Source organism: Sarcophilus harrisii, chromosome 1, assembly GCF_902635505.1.
Source record: "Sarcophilus harrisii chromosome 1, mSarHar1.11, whole genome shotgun sequence".
NCBI lineage: Eukaryota > Metazoa > Chordata > Mammalia > Dasyuromorphia > Dasyuridae > Sarcophilus > Sarcophilus harrisii.
In genome coordinates this window covers 502,840,206-502,864,649 of record NC_045426.1, presented here as the reverse complement: position 1 = coordinate 502,864,649, position 24,444 = coordinate 502,840,206, and the positions used below count along the sequence as shown (strand labels likewise).

General features: G+C 31.8%; 1 protein-coding gene across 8 annotated transcripts in view; it reads right to left on the bottom strand.

Moving 5' to 3' along the window:
- Positions 1-24,444, bottom strand: part of PTPRM (protein tyrosine phosphatase receptor type M) — a 936,902-nt gene that overhangs the window by 497,709 nt on the left and 414,749 nt on the right. For all 8 annotated transcript variants that reach the window (XM_031953603.1, XM_031953648.1, XM_031953697.1 and 5 more), the window contains exon 7: positions 20,811-21,104. In XM_031953603.1, coding sequence (XP_031809463.1) covers positions 20,811-21,104 — 294 coding nt within the window. The remainder of the gene's footprint in view (positions 1-20,810; positions 21,105-24,444) is intronic.

Sequence of the window (24,444 nt, the reverse complement as noted above, 5' to 3'; positions counted from 1 at the left end):
AGAAAACAAAGCTAAGAGAAGAAAAGATTTATGAGAAACAGCACAGAACTTCACAATGTGATTTGGAAGGTATAATAATAGAAATCAGAAGCTATTATTCACAATACAGAAAATTTTATAATTTTATTTTTTGGACAAAAGATTTCTGTGAGAGATTACAAAGGACACCCCTAAAAGTAATTACAAACACTCATGTCTTAAATATTATATAATGTGACCTAATTTCATAGCTTTGGGGTTTCAGGCACTGTAGGTAAATGATCTGGTAAATGAAAGGGCTCAAGTCTTCACATGAATCTATAATGAAAAAGGATGTGGGCCATAGATACATTAGGCCTTTATCATGTAATATTTACTTTTCAGTACTTGATGGTGAATCATAATAAGGTAAATGAGAGGGAAATCATTTCATTAAAACCACCCAACCCACTGGCTCTCCCTTTTGAGATCTATCATTTGATAAGTGACATTCTTTATGGATCGTAATCACTAATTAGAATTGGCTATTTTAAATAAACAATAATGAAAAAATATTCTATTCCTTTGGGGATACCAAGGTTCATCTGAAAGAAATAAAACTTTCCTAAGTCATGATTTATAAATTACAGTCCTTTAATTCTCTCCCTCATAAGGAAGAATGCTCTTCAAAGGCTAGCTTTACATGTGTCAGATAGAAAAATAAAACTTTTATAATGGAAATTTAATTATAGCACAGCTTTTGCCATTTGTCATTCCTCAGGCCAGCCATAATTACAAGCAAGTCAGGCAGGGTACCTTTTGTCATTTAATGGGCAGTTTTTACACCAGGTCATTCTCTTAAACTGAGCATCATATGACTGTAATGAAAGGAATTATTGAATAGACATCATGATGGGTTGAGTATGCAAAGGAGAAAAAAAAAAACCTTCCCTCAAACTTCCCAGGCCCTAGTAACCCACCAACAATTCAATTGTTTTCAAAATATAATAACAAATGTGTGTGTATAAAACAATTGTCTGAAACCGCTCAAAAGTAATTATAGCAATTGCATAAAATTGAAGTGAAGTTGTTCTAAATGCATTTTTATAGCATATTATACAGAGCTAACTGTAAAGAACACTTATTTTATTATATCGAATATCACTATTAATCATGAATAGAAACTTTTCAGAAATTATACTATAATAATCAAATTATGTATAGTGCCCTAAATTAATAGGGATCTAACCCAGTGAAAGAATTATCATGATAAACATGCATGATATAAAGAGATTATATTCAGGTATTTATTTCTTTTACAATAATACTGGATATACAAAGGTGTAGCAGTTGTCTGTAAGAATGTGGCTGAAGACACAGCCTCATCTATAAAAGAAAAATATATGACTCTTTGAATATTATGAATGTTTTTGCTTGAAAGATTATATTACTCATTCTACATGGGCAATCTCATGGATGGCAGATCAGCAGCTCTAGAATGAAGGAGTTCTATTATACTTCTTGTTTTAATAACAGGTGTAACCATATTTTGCTATGAAAATTTTTGTATTTGTAGTTTTAATTTCATTTTATATGCATTATTCATTTTTAAAGCTTTCTACTCACTTTCAGTTTAATTTAATAGGTAATATAATTACCAGTTTTTTATATTATTTAAAATAATTTTCAAAAAATTTAACACCAAGAAAAGAAATATGGTTAGCTTTTGAAGGCTATGAAAGTGACAGCATTTTTATAACTGTTGTTAAAATGTGCATATTTTTTCTTTCATATATCTTATTTCTCTGCACTTAATCTTAGTTGTTAAGACAATAAGATTTACTTTTATGGAATGACCAATAGAAATAATAATAATGAGAGTTAATACTTATATAATGTTTACAGTTTGCAAAATATTTCAACTTGTCTTATTTGATCCTCACAAACACCTTATGAGAAATGCAATATTGTTAGTCTTCTTTTAAAGAAGAGAAAACTGAAGGTTAAGTGATCTATCAGTGACCTACTGATAATATCTGAAGCTTCTCTAAGACATATACTCCATCTACTGTCACCTAGTGGTCATAATTTGTAAGAGCTATGCAAAGGCCCCAAATCTCAAAATTATCTTTCCTAGTCACTGTCTGAAATGTTAATCTCAATATACTTAAAAATATAAGAGATAGACAAAATCACAAAAGATTAAGGATACAATTTTTATTATATAAAACTTAAAAGCTTTTCCTTGAGAACATTCAAATCAACTACAATAAGAGAAACTAATGAATGTGAAAACATTTATAGAAATTATGCCTGATTAAAAGCTAATAAATAAGATGGGTGTATGCATATATATATATATATAAAATATATAATATATACATATATATGTGTGTGTTTACACACATATTATGTGTATAAATATTTGTTTATATGTATGTATGCATATAATTGTTACAAAATATGTCCCAAATGTCCCAGAGCAGTTTTAAGCTTTTGGAGCATTCTGCATATAAGACCAACTAGTCAAAGGCTACCAATAGTTTACAAAAGAATTGCATTCCGTCAACAATCATGTAAAAATACACTGTCACTAATACAGAAATATGAATTAAAACTATTCTGTTGTTTCTCTTCATCCATCAGACTGGAAAAGATGACCAAATAAATAAATAGTAACATGGCAGGAATTGTAGAAAGATAGCCAAATTAATCTAAATTAATGGAACTATGAATTGGTTCAACTATTCTAGAAAATAATTTGGGACTATATTTAAAAAATCACTAAACCATTTGTATCTTTTGAACTAGTTTATTACTAGACGCATACCCAAAGGAAGTCAATCCTAGAAAGAAAACTTCTTCATCCCATATACTGAAAATACTCATAGCAGTACTGTCTATAGTAGCAAAAAATGGAGAGTTAGTATGATATAATGAAAAGAAATCCATCCTTGATGGATTGATACAAGGATGCATGATACATGGAGATCAGTACAAGTTCTGGATTAAAGTCTCACCTTTGTCATACTAGCTATATGATACGTAACTGTTTGATTCATGGGTATGTGACAGTGTTCTAAGAAAATAAGTCTGTATGGGAAGAGATGCCAATTAAACCAAAAATCTAATTCCTAAAAAAATCTGGAAATGTAGTGGTGGGGGAATGTCTCACCAAATTGTGTTGCCTGAATAAATTGGAATATAATGGAGCTATATTTATCAGGAATTCAGAGAAACTCAAGCATCTCTTTATACACTTTCTCCTTCAAATAGAAACTCTAAAGACTAGGATTATAGAGACCATGTCCTGTTCTTCCCTTGGGAGTATTTACTCTGCTACACTATTCTGATAGCTTGATAACCAAAAAAAAACAAATCAACAAAGAAATCAAATCAATTAAACAAAAAAACCTCACTTAATCCATTACACTGAAATGGTTTCAGACCATGTGGTACAAGCCATCTACCTTGTCATCAGTAAACTGGACCTCATTGGGAATTTTGTTATCTATCCTGTTGTGTACTTCGAACAACTCCCATCTTGTTTTCCAATTCTTGTTTTTTTGCCCTGTTAGCATTTAACTTCCTTAAAGACAAGAGCTATCCCACTTCTGTAGCTTTATTTGTAATACATAACATAGTACCTATCATAAAATAAGTATTTGGAAACTATTATTTCCTTCATTCATTAATGGGAAGATTATATAAGATGGTAAGATGGTAGAGAATAAAGAAACCATAACCAAGGGAACATGCATGATACACGGAGATTAGTATAAACAAAACAAACACTGAAACCAACCAAACTCTAATTAATTGTCATAACTAATCTCGGCTTTTGAAGAGCAGATGTAACTCCTATTCCCTTCTCTTCACAAAAGGGCAAAGGTTTTCTCTGATTGTTGTTTTTCCCTATATTACAATATATTTTTCAATGCAAATGTGGGAATAATAATGCATAACTTTGACTTAAAAAACAGAAAGCATTAATAAATAAAAATAAAGCATAAATAAGGTATTTTAACATTTTACATTTCAGAACTTTATCCCTTTAGACTACTGTGAGGAAATCTGCTGAAATGCAGATATTTCTAGGAGTGGGTAACAGTTTAAGGTGTTAACAGTGATATTTATCTTATGGTGAATGACAGCAGATTTTTACTTGGGTAAAGATCACAAGAAACAGCAGTTTTTCAGGAATAATATGGGAGACAATGCACAGGAGGACAAAAGAAACATATGATATATTATAATAAAATATAACATATAAGACATATAATTCACTTAATTGCCAATTATGTCTCTGACCAGCTTATCAGAGATATGTAAATATATCACAAACAAAAATTAACCATCATTTTAAAAATAGAAGGACATTGTGGAAGTCTCATTTTTTTATTAATAGCAATGGCTGATATTGATATAATTGTATATTCACTGCCTTACTTGAATCTCACAAAACAGCTGTGAGGTATATTGCTCAGGTATTATTGTTCCCATTTTAAAGAGAAGGTTGTTGTTTCACCTCATCCAGCAGACTATAACAAATGACCAAAAACATAAGTCAACATGGGAGGAATTATAGAAAGGCAGGCAAATTAATAAAGTATTAATGGAACTGTGGTTCAACTGACTTGTAGGAAATTACAGTGATGTGTAATTTTCAGATTTTCACCCAGATGTTTTATTCTGAATCCAAGGCCAGCACCTAGAAGAAATATTCTACCATACTTTCTCTCTTAAATTCATATTCTTGCAACTGAGTTATTTGCCTCTTCCCCTGCACAGGTAAAGTAGAAACCTAAGTGTATTCTCTCTAGACTAACACTATCACATGGTAATTCATTGGCAAATTAAAAAAAAAAAAAAACTATTCTCTTCAAGGCAACTTTTTCAGAATTCCACACCAAGGAATAGAATTGACTTTTTATTTAGTCCTTCTGGAGCAGATGTTAATGAGGTATGAAATGGTCACAACTTAAGCAGCTGGAGAGGAAGAGAAGTAAAGAACCTAGAAAAATCAGCATCTTAATAATTCAGATCTATCTATCTATCTATCTATTCATCTGTGCCAAATGTAGGATAAAGGATAATTTTTGTATTCTCAGGCCTGATTTTTCTACTATTCCTAAGGATATCCTTTAGTGCTTTTTAAAATTTGCCTACAATGCTTAGCTGTGGCATCATGTTATGATTCATATTTTCAAGATAGTCTTTTCATTTAACCAACCAGAGAGTTCAATGCAGTGGGAAAGCTACTCTCTTTGGAACAGAGGATGTGACTCAACATACTAGTGACTTAAAACACTTTTCATTAGGCAGACTCATAAAGCCATTAGTTTTCTCATCTGTAAACATGAAGGTTGGTGAACAAAATAGGATATAAATTTCTGATTCAACAAAATAGACCTGTGATGTTAATTACTGAGCATAATCACAAAATAATGATTTATATCTTACATTTATAAATGTATATTTATATATAAATGTATAATAAATGTGCAGTATAATTTATATTATACAAAATAATAATTAATTTACACAGAATTCTAACCAGAATACACATTCAAGAACTATGAAATAAACTTAGAAACCTTTTAAAAACCTAAGTGATGTTACAAAGATAATGGACTAATATGTATGCTCTTTATTCATAGGAGAGCACCTCAGATTTTCACTTATTTAATATAGGTTCGAAATGCTACAATTATGTTTAAGAAACTCTTTGGTTAGCATTTATGTGAAAGTACTGGGATATATGGAGGATTAGCACCTCTGGTATGATGGCTTGTTGAACTTTAACCAAGTTGAGGGTAGCTGACAGACCTCAAACATGTGGATGAGCAAGGTGATGTGAAGCACGTGAAGACTACCTAGCAGAATAGAGAGATGAGAACAAATTGTTCTAAAGGCCACGAAGGCAGCTGAAGCTGGCTCTGTGTTGTACTTAGAATTTGATCAAGCATCAAAGACACCAAGGTCTTCTGTTGCAACCTGGGCAAGTCACTTAACCCTGTTTCCTCATCTGTAAAATAATGGAAAACTACTTCAGTATCTTTGCCAAGAAAGCCCCAAATGGAGTCACAAAGAGCTGAACACAACTGAAAAACAATGAAACAACAAGATAATTAGCTCATTTAAGTATGGAGCAATATAATGGCATCTCAGATTCATTTGTTTCCCTCTTATGATGTCTTAGAGAGTTTGTATTAAATAAATAGGAGTACAATCACAATTGCTTTGAATGTCTAGTTATAAAAATTCCTAATATCTATCTATCTATATCTATATCTAAATCTCTACTTATCTCCTGGAATCTTTGGTATTAGCAAAATTCAGGTTATGGAAACACTTGGGGAAATCAGCAGCAAAGTATATGTTATAATGTTACTGACAGACATTGGAGAAAACTGGGGAAATTGTTGATCTTTTCTTGGAACTTCACTCAGTCCTTAAGGAAAAGTCAACTGGTGGTGTCAGCCAAATCTTCTGCTCTATGATGTTTGTAAGGTCCATGGATATTCTTTGTTTCAGTCTTAAGATATCTTTTCCCTTCTCCACCTAATTATTGCTTTTGGATTTCTTCATCACCAGTTCCTTTCTTTCCCATTATCAGACTTCCAAAATCTTTTCCTTATTCTTAACTTACTCTTACTTTCCCATAGACTATTCAGAACATATCCAAGCCACAAACCCAATCAAAGCAAAATTCTCATTGCAATTAATTTTGATTCATGGATTTAATCAACAAGTGTTCCAATTTTTAAAAAAGTTATTATCTTCAGGCCACTCAGTAATCAATAAATCCTTACTGATCCTTACACTAAGAAATGACATGAGGATGAAGTACTTTCATGAAGTACATTAAGGATAAACACTGCAAAGTTGTTGAGACAACAGAAAATGTGCAGGGAGAAGCAAAATGGCCAATTTGAAAGTAAATATATATAATAATAGCAGGTTATGGCCATATTATAAAGAGTTTTAAAAACCAAACAGAGGAGTTTATATTTTATCCTTCAGGTCAGTGGTTCAAAGTTTTTGATCTCCAGACTCCTTTACATTCAAAAATTATTGAGGAATTCAAATAACTTTTGTTTACATGGTTTATATCTATCAATATTTATGGCATTAGAAAGTAAAACTGATAAAAATTTAAAATATTTATTAGCTAACTTAAAACTTATTACAATTTTAACATAAAGTAATTTTTGAAAAATTGTTTTCCAAAAATTATTGTGAGAATGTTTTACTTATTTTTGAATATTTCTTTAATGTTTGGCTTGATAGAAGATAACATTCTCAGTGCTATGGTTTTTCTTTTAGCCGAAGTATATTAAAAAAGTCTGTCTTCATGTACAAGTTTTTTTTTAGAAAAAGAAGAAGTGTTCTAACTGCTAAATAACTTTTTGCTAATATTATGAAAACAGCTTTGACCTCTCAGATCTCCTGAAAATTCTTCTGGGGTGTGCAGACTATACTTTGAGAACCACTGCTTTTAGGCAATGCTGTTAGTCATTTCAGTCATGTTGAATTCTTCAAGACCCATTTTTTTTTTTTTTTTTTTTTTTGCAAAGGTACAAGAGTGGTTTGCCATTTTCTTCTTCACCTTCTTCAGTTCATTTTACAGATGTAGAATTGAGGTAAACAGGGATAAGGGACTTGCCTAGGGTCATCCACCTGATAAATATCTAAGGCTAGATTTGAATTCAGGAAGATGAGTTTTCCTGGTTCCAGGTTCTGCACTCTATTCACTATACCACCTAGCTACCCCTAGTTAGGCATTGGAGAGCTACTTACTGAATTGTGGAATAACAATCAGACTTACTTTGAGTAGGAGAGAATGGACATGAGTGAAGGAGGATTAGAAAGAGGTGCTAAGGTCCTGACCTAGAATGATAGCTCTATAACTAGACTGAAAGGGAGGTAATCCAAGAAATTTTTGTCAAAGTGGAAACTGAGACTTTAGCTCTACTATTTATTCAAAGCAGTAAGTATTATAGGTAAATATCTCTTCAAATAAAACACATCAGGAAAAAAATGCTGTTAAATTATTCTCCCTTCCCTGCCATAGGGCTTAATAGATAGCTATCACAGGAAATTGTACTTTATTTTTAAAAACCCATAAAAAACAATTACCAGATCATTAGTATGTACATTTGAAAAAGAACTTAAAAACAGCTCTTATAGAACTGCCAAACTATCATTAGCCACGAAGTAGAAAGCACATACTGTTTTTGTCTATTGACTTTGGGACCAGATACTGATGGAAATCACTAAAAGATTGCTGCTGGTATAAATTACATCTTTGATATAATCTGCTACTTACTGGCACATGGATGTTAATTGGACTACTTTGAATTAGTAGAGAGAGACAAATTCAGAAGCAGTAAAAGGTGGGAATGGCCTGTTTAAATGTGTAAAAATTAGAAGTGGGGCATATGATTTCATTGACACAGAGAACTCACAGGGAAGAAAACTCTCTATTAATTAGGAAAGCACATTTCCTGCAATTTAAAATTCTCAGAAAATCACCTAGAAAACTCAAGAGTTTAAGTGACTTGACTAGGGTCACACAGCTACTAGATGTTTGCACTAGGTTTTCCTAGAGCTAAGATCTATTCTTTACCTATCATCCTTTGCTTCTTCTGACATATGTAAGTGGGACACGACATAATGTAATGCTCAGTATTTACATCTGAGGTTTAATAGGAGTAATAAAGTTTTTGCCCTTTAGGCAATTATATTTGCAAAAGAATTTTATTATTTTGATGTGTTCCAAATTCATTAAAAATATGTTGCCCTTTGGCAGATCTTTTTGAGAATTAGGAAACTGTTAATTTTTTCTCTTGGAAATAAACTTAAATTAAAAGTAAATTATGTTTCATTCAATTAGCTCTTTTGTCTTTATTAGTTCTGAATAAAGGCACACTTAGTTATGATCCTACTTCCCTAGAGTGTTTTTAGTTCAACAGTGTATGTCCAATTATAAAGGACTAACAAACTGCAGCTTTTGATTGTTTGTTGCGTAACTATCCACTATCCATCATGGAAAAAGGAGAAATTCTGATATTTTCTTTTTAAATAGCAAATATAAAAGCATTGCACTGGGGAAGTATCTGAGCATCCACTGAATGTTCCCCATTGAGCATTTAGAGACCAAAGCATCACACTGACAGAGATACATACCACCCACACATTTAATGTGATTTGATATTCAAAAACTCAAAAAGTCTTAGTGTTGGAAGAAAACTTATTAAGTTCATCTCCTTACCTGAATAATACAGAATATTAAAATGGGTTACTCCAAGTCACCTCATTTAGGTAACTGGAAAAAATGATCAATTTAAATTAATTCAATTAATTTGAAAATAATTCAAACTTGAGTTGATAAAAGTTTGAATATGACATACTTTTCTCAGCAATTAAAAACTTGGCCTATTAGGCTAATGATGATTTACTTGGAACAGTGTGGTTCCTTAAGCTTCAACTTAGGTTCCCAAATGGTTACATCAATATGCAGGAAACCTATGTATAAGTTATTACCATTATGCCAGGCTGCATCACTCCATGTTAAGAAAAAATAATGGGTATAAGAAAGAAATTATAATATACCACACATCTAAAACCCATACTGCTGTGATTGTCAAAAACTGTGCCTTTGAAAGTCTGTTTGCTTTTTTTAAATGTAGGCTAAAATAGGTAAAAATCTAAAATTTGCAAGTAATAAAAATAATATAAATTTAGCTATTATTAATAAAAATAATAATAGCTAAATTTATATAATGCTTATTATGAGTACTTACCATTATCATGGTACTAAGCCCTTACAAATATTATCTTCTTTGATTCTCACAATAACCCCAGGAAGTTTTACAGTTGAGGAAACTGAAGGAAACCAAAGTGAAGACTGGCTCAAAGTCATATGGTTCGGAAATGTCTTGGGCTGGATTTTTCCTGAATTTAGCCTCAACTATGCCACAGAGCTGCCCCTAATAAATAAATACTAAATATAAATAGCTACTAAAAGTTACAAACCTATATTATTAGCCAATTCATTCCCTGATATGTCACTATTAGCTTCATGTAAGTGGGACAATATGGTACCTGCAAGATTGCTGTGCCTCTCTATGTTATATTAATAATTGTATTTCCTATTTGTCTTACCTCCATCCTCAGTCAAGAGAATACCTGTTTAGAGAAAGTTCACAAAGGACTCAAATTGTCTCAAAAGTCATCAAATTTAAACCTTAAAAAAACTATTAATTCATTAAAACCTGAAGACATTGCTTTAAGTCTCCCAAGTATTTTATCAAGGTCCAAAGGAAGCATCTATACAAAATACAATTATCAGAGTAATTAAAAAATTGTAATGGCTCTTCTCTTTAAAAAAACTGATTATATTAATTCTAAGAAACAGATCTGAGGAAGGGTATCATGTTACTGCTTCCCATCATATTTGCTGTCATTAGTTTGTCAGCATTTTCTCTTAACTCTAAGGGCAGATACCTAGAAATAAAATCATATCGCATTTTAAAAGGCCACTGTGAAATCCAATGCAATACCATTAATTGCATTTTTTCATCAAACTACCATTTAATGGCTTAGATGATATTGGATGAATATGTTTACAAAGAGATGAAACTAGTCTAAAGATAGTTGGCTGCACATAACCAGAACATCTAACATAAAAAGATAATGCTTCTGGGAGAAGACAGCTTGAATTCTCCTATACCTTAGATGAAAACAGTCATTTGTGATTGCCTATACAAGGACACTCTTTTTTCCTAATATATCCAGAAACAATGGAGGGCTAAGTTCAATATGAAGTGAACTGGTGAAGAGGAAGGGCTCTCTTTCCTCACTCTCCCCTTTTACTCTATGTCTCCCCAACATGGGGTGGGTGAATTTTTTGTTTGTTTGGGTACATTTCATTTGTCTGGAAACCAGAATTCCAGGCTTCTGAAGGCTAGCCAAGTCCAGAGAAGGCTTAATGGCTGGGATTCAGATGCAAGGAGGGGGCTAAAGACCTTGGATTTGGGACTGTGCTATGTAGAAACAAAGATAAGCTATAGACCTACTGCCTTCCTCATTTCAAAATATGTATGGGGGAAAGGTGCAGTTTGAGATCAATATTTTTTTGTAAAAGCTAATCAGGTGCAAAAAGTTAAAGGGACTGAGTTTTAAGAATTGTTGCTCCACAATTGAGAGAACACCATCTTTGGGGGCTGGAACAACATATCCAATTAGATATGTGATATGATAGAGAATGAGGTTATGAACCTGAGAGATTTGTCTAACTTTTATAATATACAAAATGATTAGTTCAGTAGGATATATATCTAATCTAAATGTGTGTTCACAAATGTACATATATGTATGTATACATATATATATATACTCATGTGTGATTTATAAATAAGTAAATATACTACATATTTAAGCATATTAAATTTATGTTATACATATGGTTCAATTTATAATGAGGGCTAATGATAAAAAAAAACTTACTAATGGAGCACATGATCAAAAAGTTTGGGGATCATTTTATTAAATCAGGGCTTCTTGAACTTTTTTTCTACTTATGACACCTTTTTGCTTGAAAAATATTTCTATATTCCAGGATATATAGATATATAAAATAGGTATACAAATCAAACATTTACTGATGATAAATTATAATTTTACAACCTCTCACATTCAGTTAAGAGACCCCATATGGAGCCATGATCCACAGGTTAAGAAGTTTTGTACTAGATTAATTACAATTAGTCACAAACAACCAAATTGAATTGTATTTTCTTTAGCACAAATGCTAATGTAATTTTGATACTATAAAGTTATGCCAACTATAGATAAATGGACTAGGGAATTATCAGGAAATTAAGGATATATGTTCACATATCTCCCAAGTTGGAGAATTGTTCTATGTCAATAGCAAGGTTTTCCAAATACTTCTATGTGCAAATGACATTGTGTTCACTCTATAGCACTAGGAATATATGACACTTCCTCATTAAAATATGCTTCCATGTGAAACAGATCAATGGTTACATCCACAATGGAAAACAAAAAGCTGAAAAATGGATATTCTCCAGATGGGTAAATGAGCAGCTGGTCCAATTTATTTATTTAACTCACTTATAAGTATATATTCAAATACTTATCTAGAATAATGGTTAAGGGTCTTGAGTGGGCCCAGAATTAAGAGGTAGATGTTTAGTCTGAATCAGAAATGACATAGTTTTAATGATCCCAAACTATTCACTGCTATAAAAGTTCCATCTCCTCAGTGTGCTATGTGAATTTAAATTTTGGATTTAAATCTCCTAGGTGAAAGTAATATTATACATAATACAAATGGAAATGTACATGATGAGTATTAATAGACTGCAGCACATTGCGAAGAATGTCAGTAAAGAATGATTTGCATGGGACAAGTTTTGTTTAAAAAACAATAAATAATAAATATGCAAATGAATGAATGATGGAAAATAATTACTGTTGACTTGCCCAGGGTCACACAGATAATAAGTGTCAGAAGCCACATTTGAAATCAGATATTCCCTATTCTAAGTCCAGCACTCTATCATTTAGGCTCCCTTTACAGAGGAAGAAACTGAGGCCCATAGATGTTAAATATTTCTGGGAGCAGTCCCTCTGGGGAATACAGTTATACTATGTATTTGCATGTAAATAGTTATCTGCAAGTATTCTCTCTAGTTAGAATATGTACTTCTTAGCAACAGGGACCATGCTTTCCCCCTCTGTATTCCCAGGTATTTAGCAGTTTCTAGGACATTGCAGATATTGAATAAGTGCTTGATAAGGAGAATGATGATGATACTATTTTCAAAGTCCTAAAGATAGTTGATAAGTGGCAAGACTAAACCAGAAGCAGAACTATACTGGTAAATGTTTAACAATTGTCTCTCCAAAAAAGAAAGAAAGAAAGAAAGAAAGAAAGAAAGAAAGAAAGAAAGAAAGAAAGAAAGAAAGAAAGAAAAGAAAGAAAGAAAGAAAGAAAGAAAGAAAGAAAAGAAAGAAAGAAAGAAAGAAAGAAAGAAAAGAAAGAAAGAAAGAAAGAAAGAAAGAAAAGAAAGAAAGAAAGAAAGAAAGAAAGAAAGAAAGAAAGAAAAAAAATGTCCTCCAGACACACTTTTAAGCTTAATCTACCTTATTAACATTTTCTCAAGAAGGTAAGGCTAAAATAGCAGAGAGGATAAAACCAAGGTACCAAAGGAGAGGAAGCTTTTTAGCTGAGCTCTCTCAACATCCTCCAAATATCTTTAAAATAATTGCTCAAACTGAATTCTAAAGTGATAGAAAAAGTGGTCCAGGCGAGACATTTTTCTAGCTTAAGACAACTTAAAATAGAAGCTCGCAAAACCAAATAGACCTTGGAGGTAACCAGGATAAAATAAACAGCTCTGGAAGCTCTCAGTCCAGAGATGGGGGGTTGGACAAATAGTCAGAGAACTATTATAAGGGATACCTCTGCTAGCTCTTAGGCACAGGACCAACCATTGTTTGGCAACTCCACTGTCCATATCTACTTTCAGATCACAATTCCAGAGTGGAGTGGAAGGCTTATGGTCACAAGGGAGCAGTAGTATCCCAGAAGAACATTAGTTCTTGTAACTGCAAGATATCAGAGGCAATTCATGAGTAAGGACTAGAAAACAGACCAGGACAGCAGTGATCACAGTCCTCCTTTGATCATATCACCGCAGAAACTCCCGAAACTTCCCAATTCAGAACTAGTTTTGAAAACAGCAGCACAAAAAAAGCTTGAAGCCTATAACAGTTTTATCCCTCACCTCTAATGAGAAGCACCCATAAGTTCAAAGTCAAGAAATTAGCTGAAAAAGTAGAGAAACAACAACAAAATCAATGATCGTAAAAAGCAACTATGATGACAAAAATCAAGATATAAACTCAGAAGTCAGTGATGTGAAAAGAACTACAAGTAAAACCTCAAAATAATGCAAATTGGATACAAACCCAATAAGAGTTCCTGAAAGGCTTAAGGAAAAAGAAAAAAAAATAATTGTAAAAATCAAATAAGAGTGATAAAGAAAAATTGGAAAAGAAAATGAGAATATTGTAAGAAAAATATGAAAGGAAAATTTATAGCTTGCTAAAAGTGTACCAAAAAATAAAAGAAAAGAACATCTTAAAAACAGAGTTGGCCAAATGTTACAAAGAGGTACAAAGTCTCGCTGAAGAAAATAATTCCTTAAAAAATAAAAATTTGGCAAGGGGTAGCCAATGATTCTATGACATATGAAAAAAAATTAAAAATTGGAACACTACAAGAAAATGTGAAATCTTTCATTAGATATACAACTGACCTGGAAAACAAAGTGAGGAGACATAATTTAAAAATCATTAGACTACCTGGAAATCAGGTAGTCTAAAAAAAAAGACCCAAGACATAATATTTTAAGAAATCATAAAGGAATTTTATCCAATTTTATCCAACATCTCAGAACCAAAGAATAACATAGAAACTGAAAAAAAAATTATTCATTACCATCTCAAGGTCCCAAAATGAAAACTCCCTGGGATATTAAACCAAATTCCAAAGCTCTCAGATAAAAGAGAAAATACTGAAAGCAGCCAAAAACCAAACAAACAAACTGTGGAGCTTAGTGAAGATCACACAAGATTTAGCACCACCTACTTTAAATTAAAGGCTTGTAATATGACATCTTAGAAATCAAAGGAGCTATGATAACAAACAAGAATAACATATCCAGCAAAACTAGGTATAATCCTTATGGTAAAAATAAAAAGGATACTTAATGAAATAGAGTACTTTCAAGCATTCTTGATGAAAAGATTGGAAATGAATAGAAATTCTGATTTTCAAATACAAAATTCAAGAGAAGCATAAAAATGTAAACCTGAAAGATAATTCATAAGGAGTTTAATAGGTTAAACGGTATATATCCCTATATAGAAGACAGACATGTAAGTTCTAAGAATTGTAATATTATTATTGACAGAAGGAGTCTACATAGACAGAGAACACAGGTATGAGTTGACTTGATATCTTGATATTAGAAGGAAGAAGAGGAAGGAGAAGGAGAAAAAGAAAGAGTAGAAGGAAGAGAAATTGGAAACTAAATAATCTAGTGCTAAAAATGAATATATTAAAGAACAAGTAATAGAAAAACCAATAATTTCATTAAAGAAGACAAGACAACATACCAAAATCAATAAATCAAGCCCTAATTTATAGCTTTTTCCATTTTCTGAAGTGAGAATTTTCACACTGAAATTTTAACTATCCATTCATTCTTAAGCTGTTTTGAGCTGGTTGTAGTACACTTCTAATTAGAAGCCAGTTTTTTTTAGTTCCCCTGAACAAATCTTGAATCAGTCTCCCAATTAACAATATTTTCTCTCGGAGTCTTTAAATTCCTAACAGAAATTATCTATTAAGTATTGAAATAATTTACATTTAAAGGAATTGGAATACATTCGCCAACTTCAATGGTATTCAAGCAAAAATTTTGGCATATTCCCTAAAAATAGAAACAGATTTTTAAAAAATCACAATTTTAAGTGAATAATGGAAATGGTTTGCTTTTCTTTTCACAACTACAAATTGGCAAAATGAAACAAATTATACGAAAATGAATCTTTGTCTTCTCTCTTTCATGCCTGGAATATTCATCCTCTTCCTTTTCCTTACTATTTCCCTTGGCTTTCGGCAAGTCCCAGCATTTTAGTTTGGGTTTAGTTTAGTTTCTGCAGGAAATCTTTTCCATCCCTTCTTAATTCCTGATTTCCTGATTTCCCTACATAGAACTTCTTTGTAAATGTTTGTTTGTATGTAGTCTCCCCCATTAGTTTTTGAGCTTCTTAAGGATAAGGTCTGTCTTTTGACTCTTTGTTTCCCCAGTGATTAGTTAACACAGTACCCAACACACAGAAGATGCTCAATAAATGTTTACTCACTGATATCATTTGGGAATGTAAAGGAATCAATCTCCAATATTAAATTTAATCCTGGTCTATAAATTTTGTAAACTTAGCAAGAAGTGTAAGCATGTCATCTCACAGTTCATAAAAGTCTGTGAAGGAATTCTGAGTATATTTAGGAAACCAAATGTCATGAATTTCACCCAAAAAAGATAAGTATCATTCCATGACTGAAGACACTAAAAATACAACAGCCCAAGAAGAAATAGACTCTACTGTAAAATAAGAGATTTAAGCAACATAATCAGTTAACATATTATAACATAACATAAATAATCTCAGTAAAGAAAAATGATGCAACTAAGGAAATAAAGAAACCTTACTGAGGAACTCAGTAGATTTTAAAGATATACAAAGTTGCAAAAGGACACTATATTAAAAGAAAAATATGAAAAAGTAGCACAGATCCACAAGAATATAGTTAAGAAGGTTGATGATGGATGAAGAATTAGGCTCTTAAAAATAAGTCAACTGAAATTCAACAAAGGATTTCTTTAAAAACATCTATGTTGAAAACAAGAAAAATAAAAAAGTCCAGACGTAAAAATAATAAAACTCAACTATTATCTTATCGTCCTTTTTTTTAGTCTCTCTAAAGGAAAAATACTTTTGAATTATTTTTTAAATTAACATTTTTTCTCCCACCCCCATTGGGGGGAAAAGGAAAGGAAAAACAAAACTCTTGTACTAAACAAATATAATCAAGCAAAGTAATATTCCTATATTGCCCATTGTTATCAAAATGTATATTTGTTTCTGTTTACTTAGTCCATTACCTCTGACTGGAGAGTGATAGTATTCTTCATCATTGGTCTTTGAAATTAATAAAAAAGGAAAAATGACAAATACTGAAATGGTTGTAGGAAAATGGACACATTGACATACTGGTGGAATGAGAATAATTTTCAAGCTGAAAAAGTTCAAAGAGATGATTAAGAACTGGATTCAATGACATAAGAGGGAGTAATAAAAGAATATGTAATTTCTTGAGATGAATTTAAGGTTTTAGACCCAGACAAATATCATCCCAGGATTCTAATAGACCTTGAAGATGTGACCACAAAAACACTGTTTTGTAACCTTTAATGGTGACAGAATTAGTGAAGATTCATGATCTTGTTTTCTTTAAAAAAAAAAATAAAAAAGAAGAAGGGAACATGTTAAAACTGAAAACTTAATATATATATTTGAAAAGAAAATATGTTTTTCCATCAGTATCATCTCAACTTTTCAAGTCACGGTTTTGAAAACTAATCTAATAAATGATTAGATATGATGGCCAATCTATGTAATCAATGTTCCTTGTATATTATATTTTTAAAATTGAAGAGGAGATATCTGTCATGTATTTATTTTGATAAGTCTGTATACATGGATAAAATTTGTGTCTGTTGTTACCTGAGCAAAGAGATTCTCTTGTATTGACAAACTGATATATTCATTTGTTTTCTTTATCAGTTTTTAATGTATATCTTTTATTTTTATGTCATTTTGTTTTTCCAGCATATCTTTCTCCCTTTCTAGAGAGCCAATGCTTTTCATAAACAATGAAAAAAAAAGCAGTGTGGCCAAATTAACCACACATGAACTCAAAATGTTCTTGTACACATTGTTCCAGAGACAGCCTCACTTCTTCTCAATTTTAAGAAAGAAAAGTTGGGGTATTTTGTTTTATCCTTTCTTTGGGATCAAGATTTGTTGTTATTATTATTTACGGATATTTTCTTTATAGACACTATCTATTATTTCCTTGATATATATAATTTTCCCGGTAAGTATGTATCTCTTCATATATCTTATTTTTCTTTCTGCACTTTTAATATTCATTGTTTCTTCTCCATTATATTACTAAAGTTTGTTATTATTCAATTAATGGAAATCTATCTTGTTTCCAGACCCTTGGAAGTGCGAGTGCAAGAAGTGCCACTATGTTATTTTTGGTACATATAAGAATTTCTCTTCTATACTGACCTCCTTGAGATACAACTAGCTGAATAAGACTGTCATAAATAAAATCTGTTTTGGTTTTGTTTTTTTCTTTATAAATTGACCTAATTATTAATCTCATTTAATTTCACTTCCCTCTTTCTCCTGATGACTATCATCTTCACCAATGACAATGCCTTTACTTTTTCATCCTCAATGCCTTCATGAATCTCAATGATACATATGAATGCCTTAGAAGACAAAGACTTTTTTTTCTATAAATGTTACAATTATTTTTAAAAATTACAATGTGAAGTGCTATTATTTGTATTACTGGGATGGTTGACTTCAGATATACTGTCAACACATACTAACCATCTACAAATAAAGATCAATTTAAAATCAACTTTTCATCCTCTATTAATTTTTCCTAGATTTATTAAAAGCAAATTTTTGAACTGTTAGAAAGAATGTTTGTTTTCTCTCCTTAATGTTTGTTGCATTCTCACCAGCTATATTACAATGTGGAAAAATGTTAAGAAACTCTTTGTGAATGTTTATCAGACATTTGCATACTGCCTACCTCAGGAGTTAAGATAAGAAACACAAAACCAGGAGCAGAGAGGAGAGAAATCAAAGAAAAAGGAGATAGTGTATATAAAACCACTGAACTGTCCATGAAGACAAAAGATTATTGATATAACACATTACTTCACTACAGTAGGAGGCATAACCTCTAAGTCTAGAAAGTTGCAAAGGGTTGCATTTTGCAAGGATATTAATTTGCTAGAGAGCATGCAAATAAAAGTAACAGGAAAACTGAAAGATATATGTCACATGAGAATTATTTCAGGCAAAAAGGGATGTTTAGCCTAAAGAGAAGAAAGTGGTGGAATAGCTGTTTCAAGTATTTGAAAAGCTGTCATGTGTACAAGAGATTTTATTTTATTCTACTTAGTTTTAGAGATTAGATTTTAAAGTAATGGGTAGCTGTTTAAAAAACAAAAAAAAAGCTTCTTTTTGATTGGAGCAATCCAAAAGTAGAATGAATTGTCTCATGAGATACTTGGGTCTCCTTTACTAAAGATCTTTAATCAGTGTTGAGTTACTACTTGTCAGGTAGCTGTCTGGTGGCATTCTGGTTCTTCTACAGTTAGAATTAAATGGCCCCTAAGGTCCTGGCTAAGATTGATATTCTGTGATCAAATCCTAACTTCTGTATCATTTACTAAACTGCTCCATGTCAGCTACTATTTGCTAATGTAGGATATAACAATTATCTATAAGAATATATCATAAAACTCCTCAAAGAAATCATAAAACTAAATACTATGATCTGAATCAATTTGTATTTTTCCAAAATATATAACACAGAACTTTCAGGAACTAGGCTTAATTATTTATAAAATCAAAAGCAATGATCTGTTTCTAGTACTTCTTCCAAAATTCAGGAATCACTGTACTAAATCTAGGAGGACATGAGTAAGGTACTGAAAAAGAGAAAAAATTTCTGAAACTCCATTTCAGTTAAGGATCATTTGAAAGTGAACAAGTCACAAATATCTGAACAATGGTTCTTATTCCAGCCCTAAGTGCTAATGCTAAATGGCCAAAGGTAGAGAAGATTGTATCACGACAAAATAGGTCTGATGACTGCTAAAACAGTTGGGTTACAGAATTTTATGTTATCCATCCACAAAAGAAGAAGATATTGGTACATTTCCCCATGGATACACACCATTTGTCCTAGTAATATTAAAGAGATCTTTGTGAATTCCATGTCTTATGAGATCTTGGAGAATCTGTTCTCCAAATCCAGGAGGAAAAAAAAAATCAACCACAAATTTTAAAAAGGCTTTTCTTTTTTTTTTTTTTTCTCTCTTAACACTAATGATAAAATTATCTCCTGGAAAAATACACAATTGAATTTATGTTTTGAAATTATTTTCATTACTCTTATTTTAATATAGTATCTATAACAAAAGAGTGAATTAAAAATGCTCAAGTAGTCAAAAGGGATTTTTAAATCCCTTTAAAAAAGATGCTTTTTAAAAGCATCTAACTTATCCTTTGTTTCTGAAACTAATAGGGCCTATGTGGCTTCATCTCCCAAAGAATGACATTTAAATGACATTTAAAATAAACATTTATTTTACTAAAGTAAACCCCAAAGATTTCTAATGAAAATGTCAAAATGACATTGCAATGTCCTAATATTATATTATGTTTCTTCTTCTTATAGCAAAGTATTATCTTTTTAACAATGTTCTTATAATTCATGCTTATTTCTATGTGTAGATTTTTTTTGGTTGTTTCATTTTAATACAAATGTATGTGCTTTCTCCTCCCCCCCCTTTTCAACTGCTATTTTGAGTTCCGAGACGGATAAAACCTAGTGAAGAACAGTCATCTATATCTTTGCAGTTGAAGAAATGAGATCTTTACACAGTCCACAAATCACCTATGTCTCTTTGACAAATAGGTCCAATGCCACTGGCAAGTGGTCCCTCCCTGAAATACTCATCAATAATGATGAACATTAAAAGGTTATCCATTCCTTCATAATTCTAAGGGAGTTTTTTTTTGGGGGGAAGAGGGGCAAATAAGAACTTTAAGTGTAAAATGTTAAATCAATGTAACAAGAAAAGAAATCTGACCTCCTGCTCTTTCTGAGATACTGTGATAAAACAAAATTGATAGTTATTTCTACAAACCTGAGGAGACAGGTATACTCTATGAAACCTGCCTTGTACTATGTGATAACCACTTTACACAACTCACTAAGAACTGAGATTCATAGTCACTGTCCACAAAAAGTAACTCCAGACCTACACCACAGTTCCACCCAGTGGTGGGAAGGATGAATCATCTACCTAGGAATCGACCTGGTTCGTGCAATACAAGGGAAGGAAGTCAAAGAAATAACTTACCAGCACACTTGGTCCTTGTTCTTAGTGCTGGTCCAGGGGATCCAGTTCCTCCTTCCCCTGGTCTGGTGAGCAATACACTAATCTCATATTCAGTATCAGGATCCAGGTGTCCAATTTTATAACTTGGGGAATCTACTGGCTGCCTGTCATTCCAGCTTCCACTCGCTGTACAGTACTCCACTTCTCGTCCAATGATGGGTCCATCTCCATTGATGGAATTGGCATTCAGTTGTATCCACAAGTAAGTTGCTCCCACAGAGGCAAGTTGCGGTGGGGCAATGGGAACAGGTGGTTCTGAAACATCAAACCAGAAAGACGTTTTTCAATTGAGAAAAAAAAAATCTTCATTTCAAAAACAGATGCTTAAGACTTAAAATAATTTTCTTAAGTATGTTAAGGCAATGTCAAAATGAACTTATAAACACCTATTCAAGTTAACTTTGAAAAGTTTTTAATTATTGCTAAAATATGTTGTTTTTTTTTTTAATTTTGAATCCTTTAGTTTTTTACCTGAACTTCCAATTAGTATTCTCACAAATCTATCCATTCTATTCACACACCTATCCAGAAGATAAAACCCAAGCTGCCTTTCTCATACAAGGTAAGTGGCAAACGCAATTTTAAAGAAATCCTCCTAATTGGAAGCGATGCTTATTTTTGCAAGTCTACTTACTTTGAAAATATCAAGAATGTGAAGGTTCCTCATATTTCTATTGCCCCAACAAGACTACTTTAGCATGTAGCAGGTATTAGTTAATTGTTTTTAACAGGTGCCCATGATGATTCCTACTTTTTCTTTTTAAATATTTTTCTCCAACTACATGTTAAAACAATTTTTCCTCAATTACAAGTGAGAACAATTTTTAACATTTATAATAGCTTTTTAAAGTTTTGGTTTCCAAATTCTATACTTTCCTTAATCCCTCTTTCCCCTTGACTATCCCTGAGATAGTAAGCAATCAGATATTTAGTTATACTTGTGTAATCATGTAAAACCTTTCCACATCGGTCATTATGCACAAGAAAACTCAAAAAAAGAAGAAAGTGAAAAATAAAATGTTTCAGTCATTTTTCAAACAAACCAAGTTTTTTCTTTGGAGGTAGATTATATGCTTCTTTATTCATGCTTTGGGATTGTCTTGGATCATTGCACTGCTGAAAATACTTACATTATACATAGTTCTTCATTGTACAATATTGTTGTTATTGTGTACAACATTCTTCTGGTTCTGTTCAATTTATTTTGAATCAGTGCATGTAAGTCTTTTCAGTTTTTTTCTGAAATCATCCTACTTGTCATTTCTTATAGCACAATGATATTCCATCACAATCATATGCCACAATTTGTTTAGACATTCCCCAATTGATGGGCATCTATTTAAGTTCCCAATCTTATCCATCACAAAAATATCTGCTGTAAATATTTTATATAAATAGGTTCTTTCCCATTTTTAGGATATATTTGAGATACAGATCCAGCAAGTATATACAGTCTTATAGCTCTTTGAGTATAATTCCAAATTGCTCTTCAGAATAGTTCATAGCTCCATCAACAATGCATTAGTGTCCCAATTTTCCCACATTCTTTTCAAATCCATCATTCTCCTTTTTTGTCATGTTAGCCAATCTAATAGGTGTGAAGTAGTACCTCAGAGTTGTTTTAATTTGAATTTCTCTAATCAATAGTTATATAGAGCATTTTTCATGTGACAATAGAAAGATTTGATGTCTTTGTCTGAAAACTGCATGTTCATCTCTTTTGACCATTTATGATTTCTCTACTTTAAGATGTGGGATTTAAGAATCTGAATCGGTTTAGAAAAGCTCATGGCTTTTGCTAAGGGAATATATAGTGATGAAATTAATTAATAACAAAATAATACCCCACACTTTTTATTATTTATAGCATTGGCTTCTATGTGAGTTCAAATATCTTTTTCAACTTAAATAACTAACTGGGAAGGAAAAGACAGTTTCCTCAATATATCACTTAGTTGCTACCTGAATGGCTGTCCAAACTCAAAAAGAAATCCCTCCTCAGTGGTTGGAAATCCCTCCTTAGTGGTTGGAACCTATGCCGTTAAATGATTTTCTGAAAACAAATCAGGATTGGTAATAGCTCTAAGAAGTGACATTATATATTTCGACTAATAATGTATTATTGTTCCTAGTGTAAAAAAAAAGTATCCACTCAGGTGATGATTCAAGTGGTTTCCTTTAAGTAGTTTAGGCTTTTGATGTATTTCGATTTAGCTCCAATTTATCTCCCTCCTTTCCAAGCCCCTCCTCCATAAATCCTCAGAGATCAAGCTAAAAAAATAAAGAATGGTATATTCTAGCACATTAAGTAAACAGGAAAAAAAATCTTCCACTGTTTTGTTTTATTGGGGATGGGGAGGCAAGGAATATATCTGAGTGATATTTTTAATGCCAAGGGAAAACCTTATTAGACATCAAAGTAAAAAAAAATATGGTGCTATAAATGTTGCCCTCAGATTCTAAAGATTAGGAATTTACTGTACAATTGTAAAAATTATGATTTCCACGGTTTATAAACTAAAGTTTTGTGCAGAAACTGTTCATATTTTTAAATTGTTCTGCCTTAACTAAAAATGATTTAGCATCAATTTAAATCATTAGACTGTTTCTTGAACCAAGACATGAAATGAAACTTTTATAGAGCATCCTAAGGCATTTATGTAGCCATGCTGAAAGAACAGTTAATTACTTTCAAGGCTAGCACAGCCTGCTGAAATACCATTCAAAATGCAACTCTAGCAAAAGGTCATAAGGGTTAGTGATTACACCGATTCCCTTTATACCTTACAAGTATCTAAAATAGACTTAACTTTATTGCTTCATTGTCCCAGAAGGACTATTCTCTTTTCATCTACCACTGAAATAAGGTCCAAATAGGTTACATCATATGTGAGATCAGAATAAGGATTGGATCCATCACAGTTGAGTATCCAAAGGTTATCTTATGGTCTAAAAAGTTAGAATCAGCACAAAAACAAAGCCAGTATTTACATTCTAAGCTAATTCTTCCAAAATACTGAATAAACACAAATTTTGAATTACTAAGATAAAATGATAAACATTAAGGGAAAGAATTCATCAATGAAAATGCAAGTGAAGGGACAAATCAAATTAATTCTTTCTTCAAAACAGTAGATTACTATTACTAAAAAGACAGTTTCCCCTTCTAGTGTGTGATATATTAATGAAGAGACTACACACTATTAGGGCTTTTTTGATATTTTTTTCTATCAGGCCTTTGTTTTGATCCAAATACATAGATAGCATCCAATGTAGATCTGCTAATTTCTATAATTTATAAAGTCTTAGGAAGTCACCTGCAGCACTCAGAGTTTAAATGACTTATCCAGGCTCACAAAGACAGTATATGTCAGAAATGAGATTTGAATCCAAATTCTCCTAAACAAGGTCAGCTCTATATCCTCTTTGTCACTGCCTCTCTTAGAGACATTATAAAAGTTTAATTAAGAATTTTGATTTTAAGGATACCAAAAGCTTATAAGATATAGTGGACTAAAGATTTGGGAGACTTAGAATCCTTCTCTATCCCAGCTACCCAATGGTCCTTATGACTCTTAGTCTTAATTTTCTCATT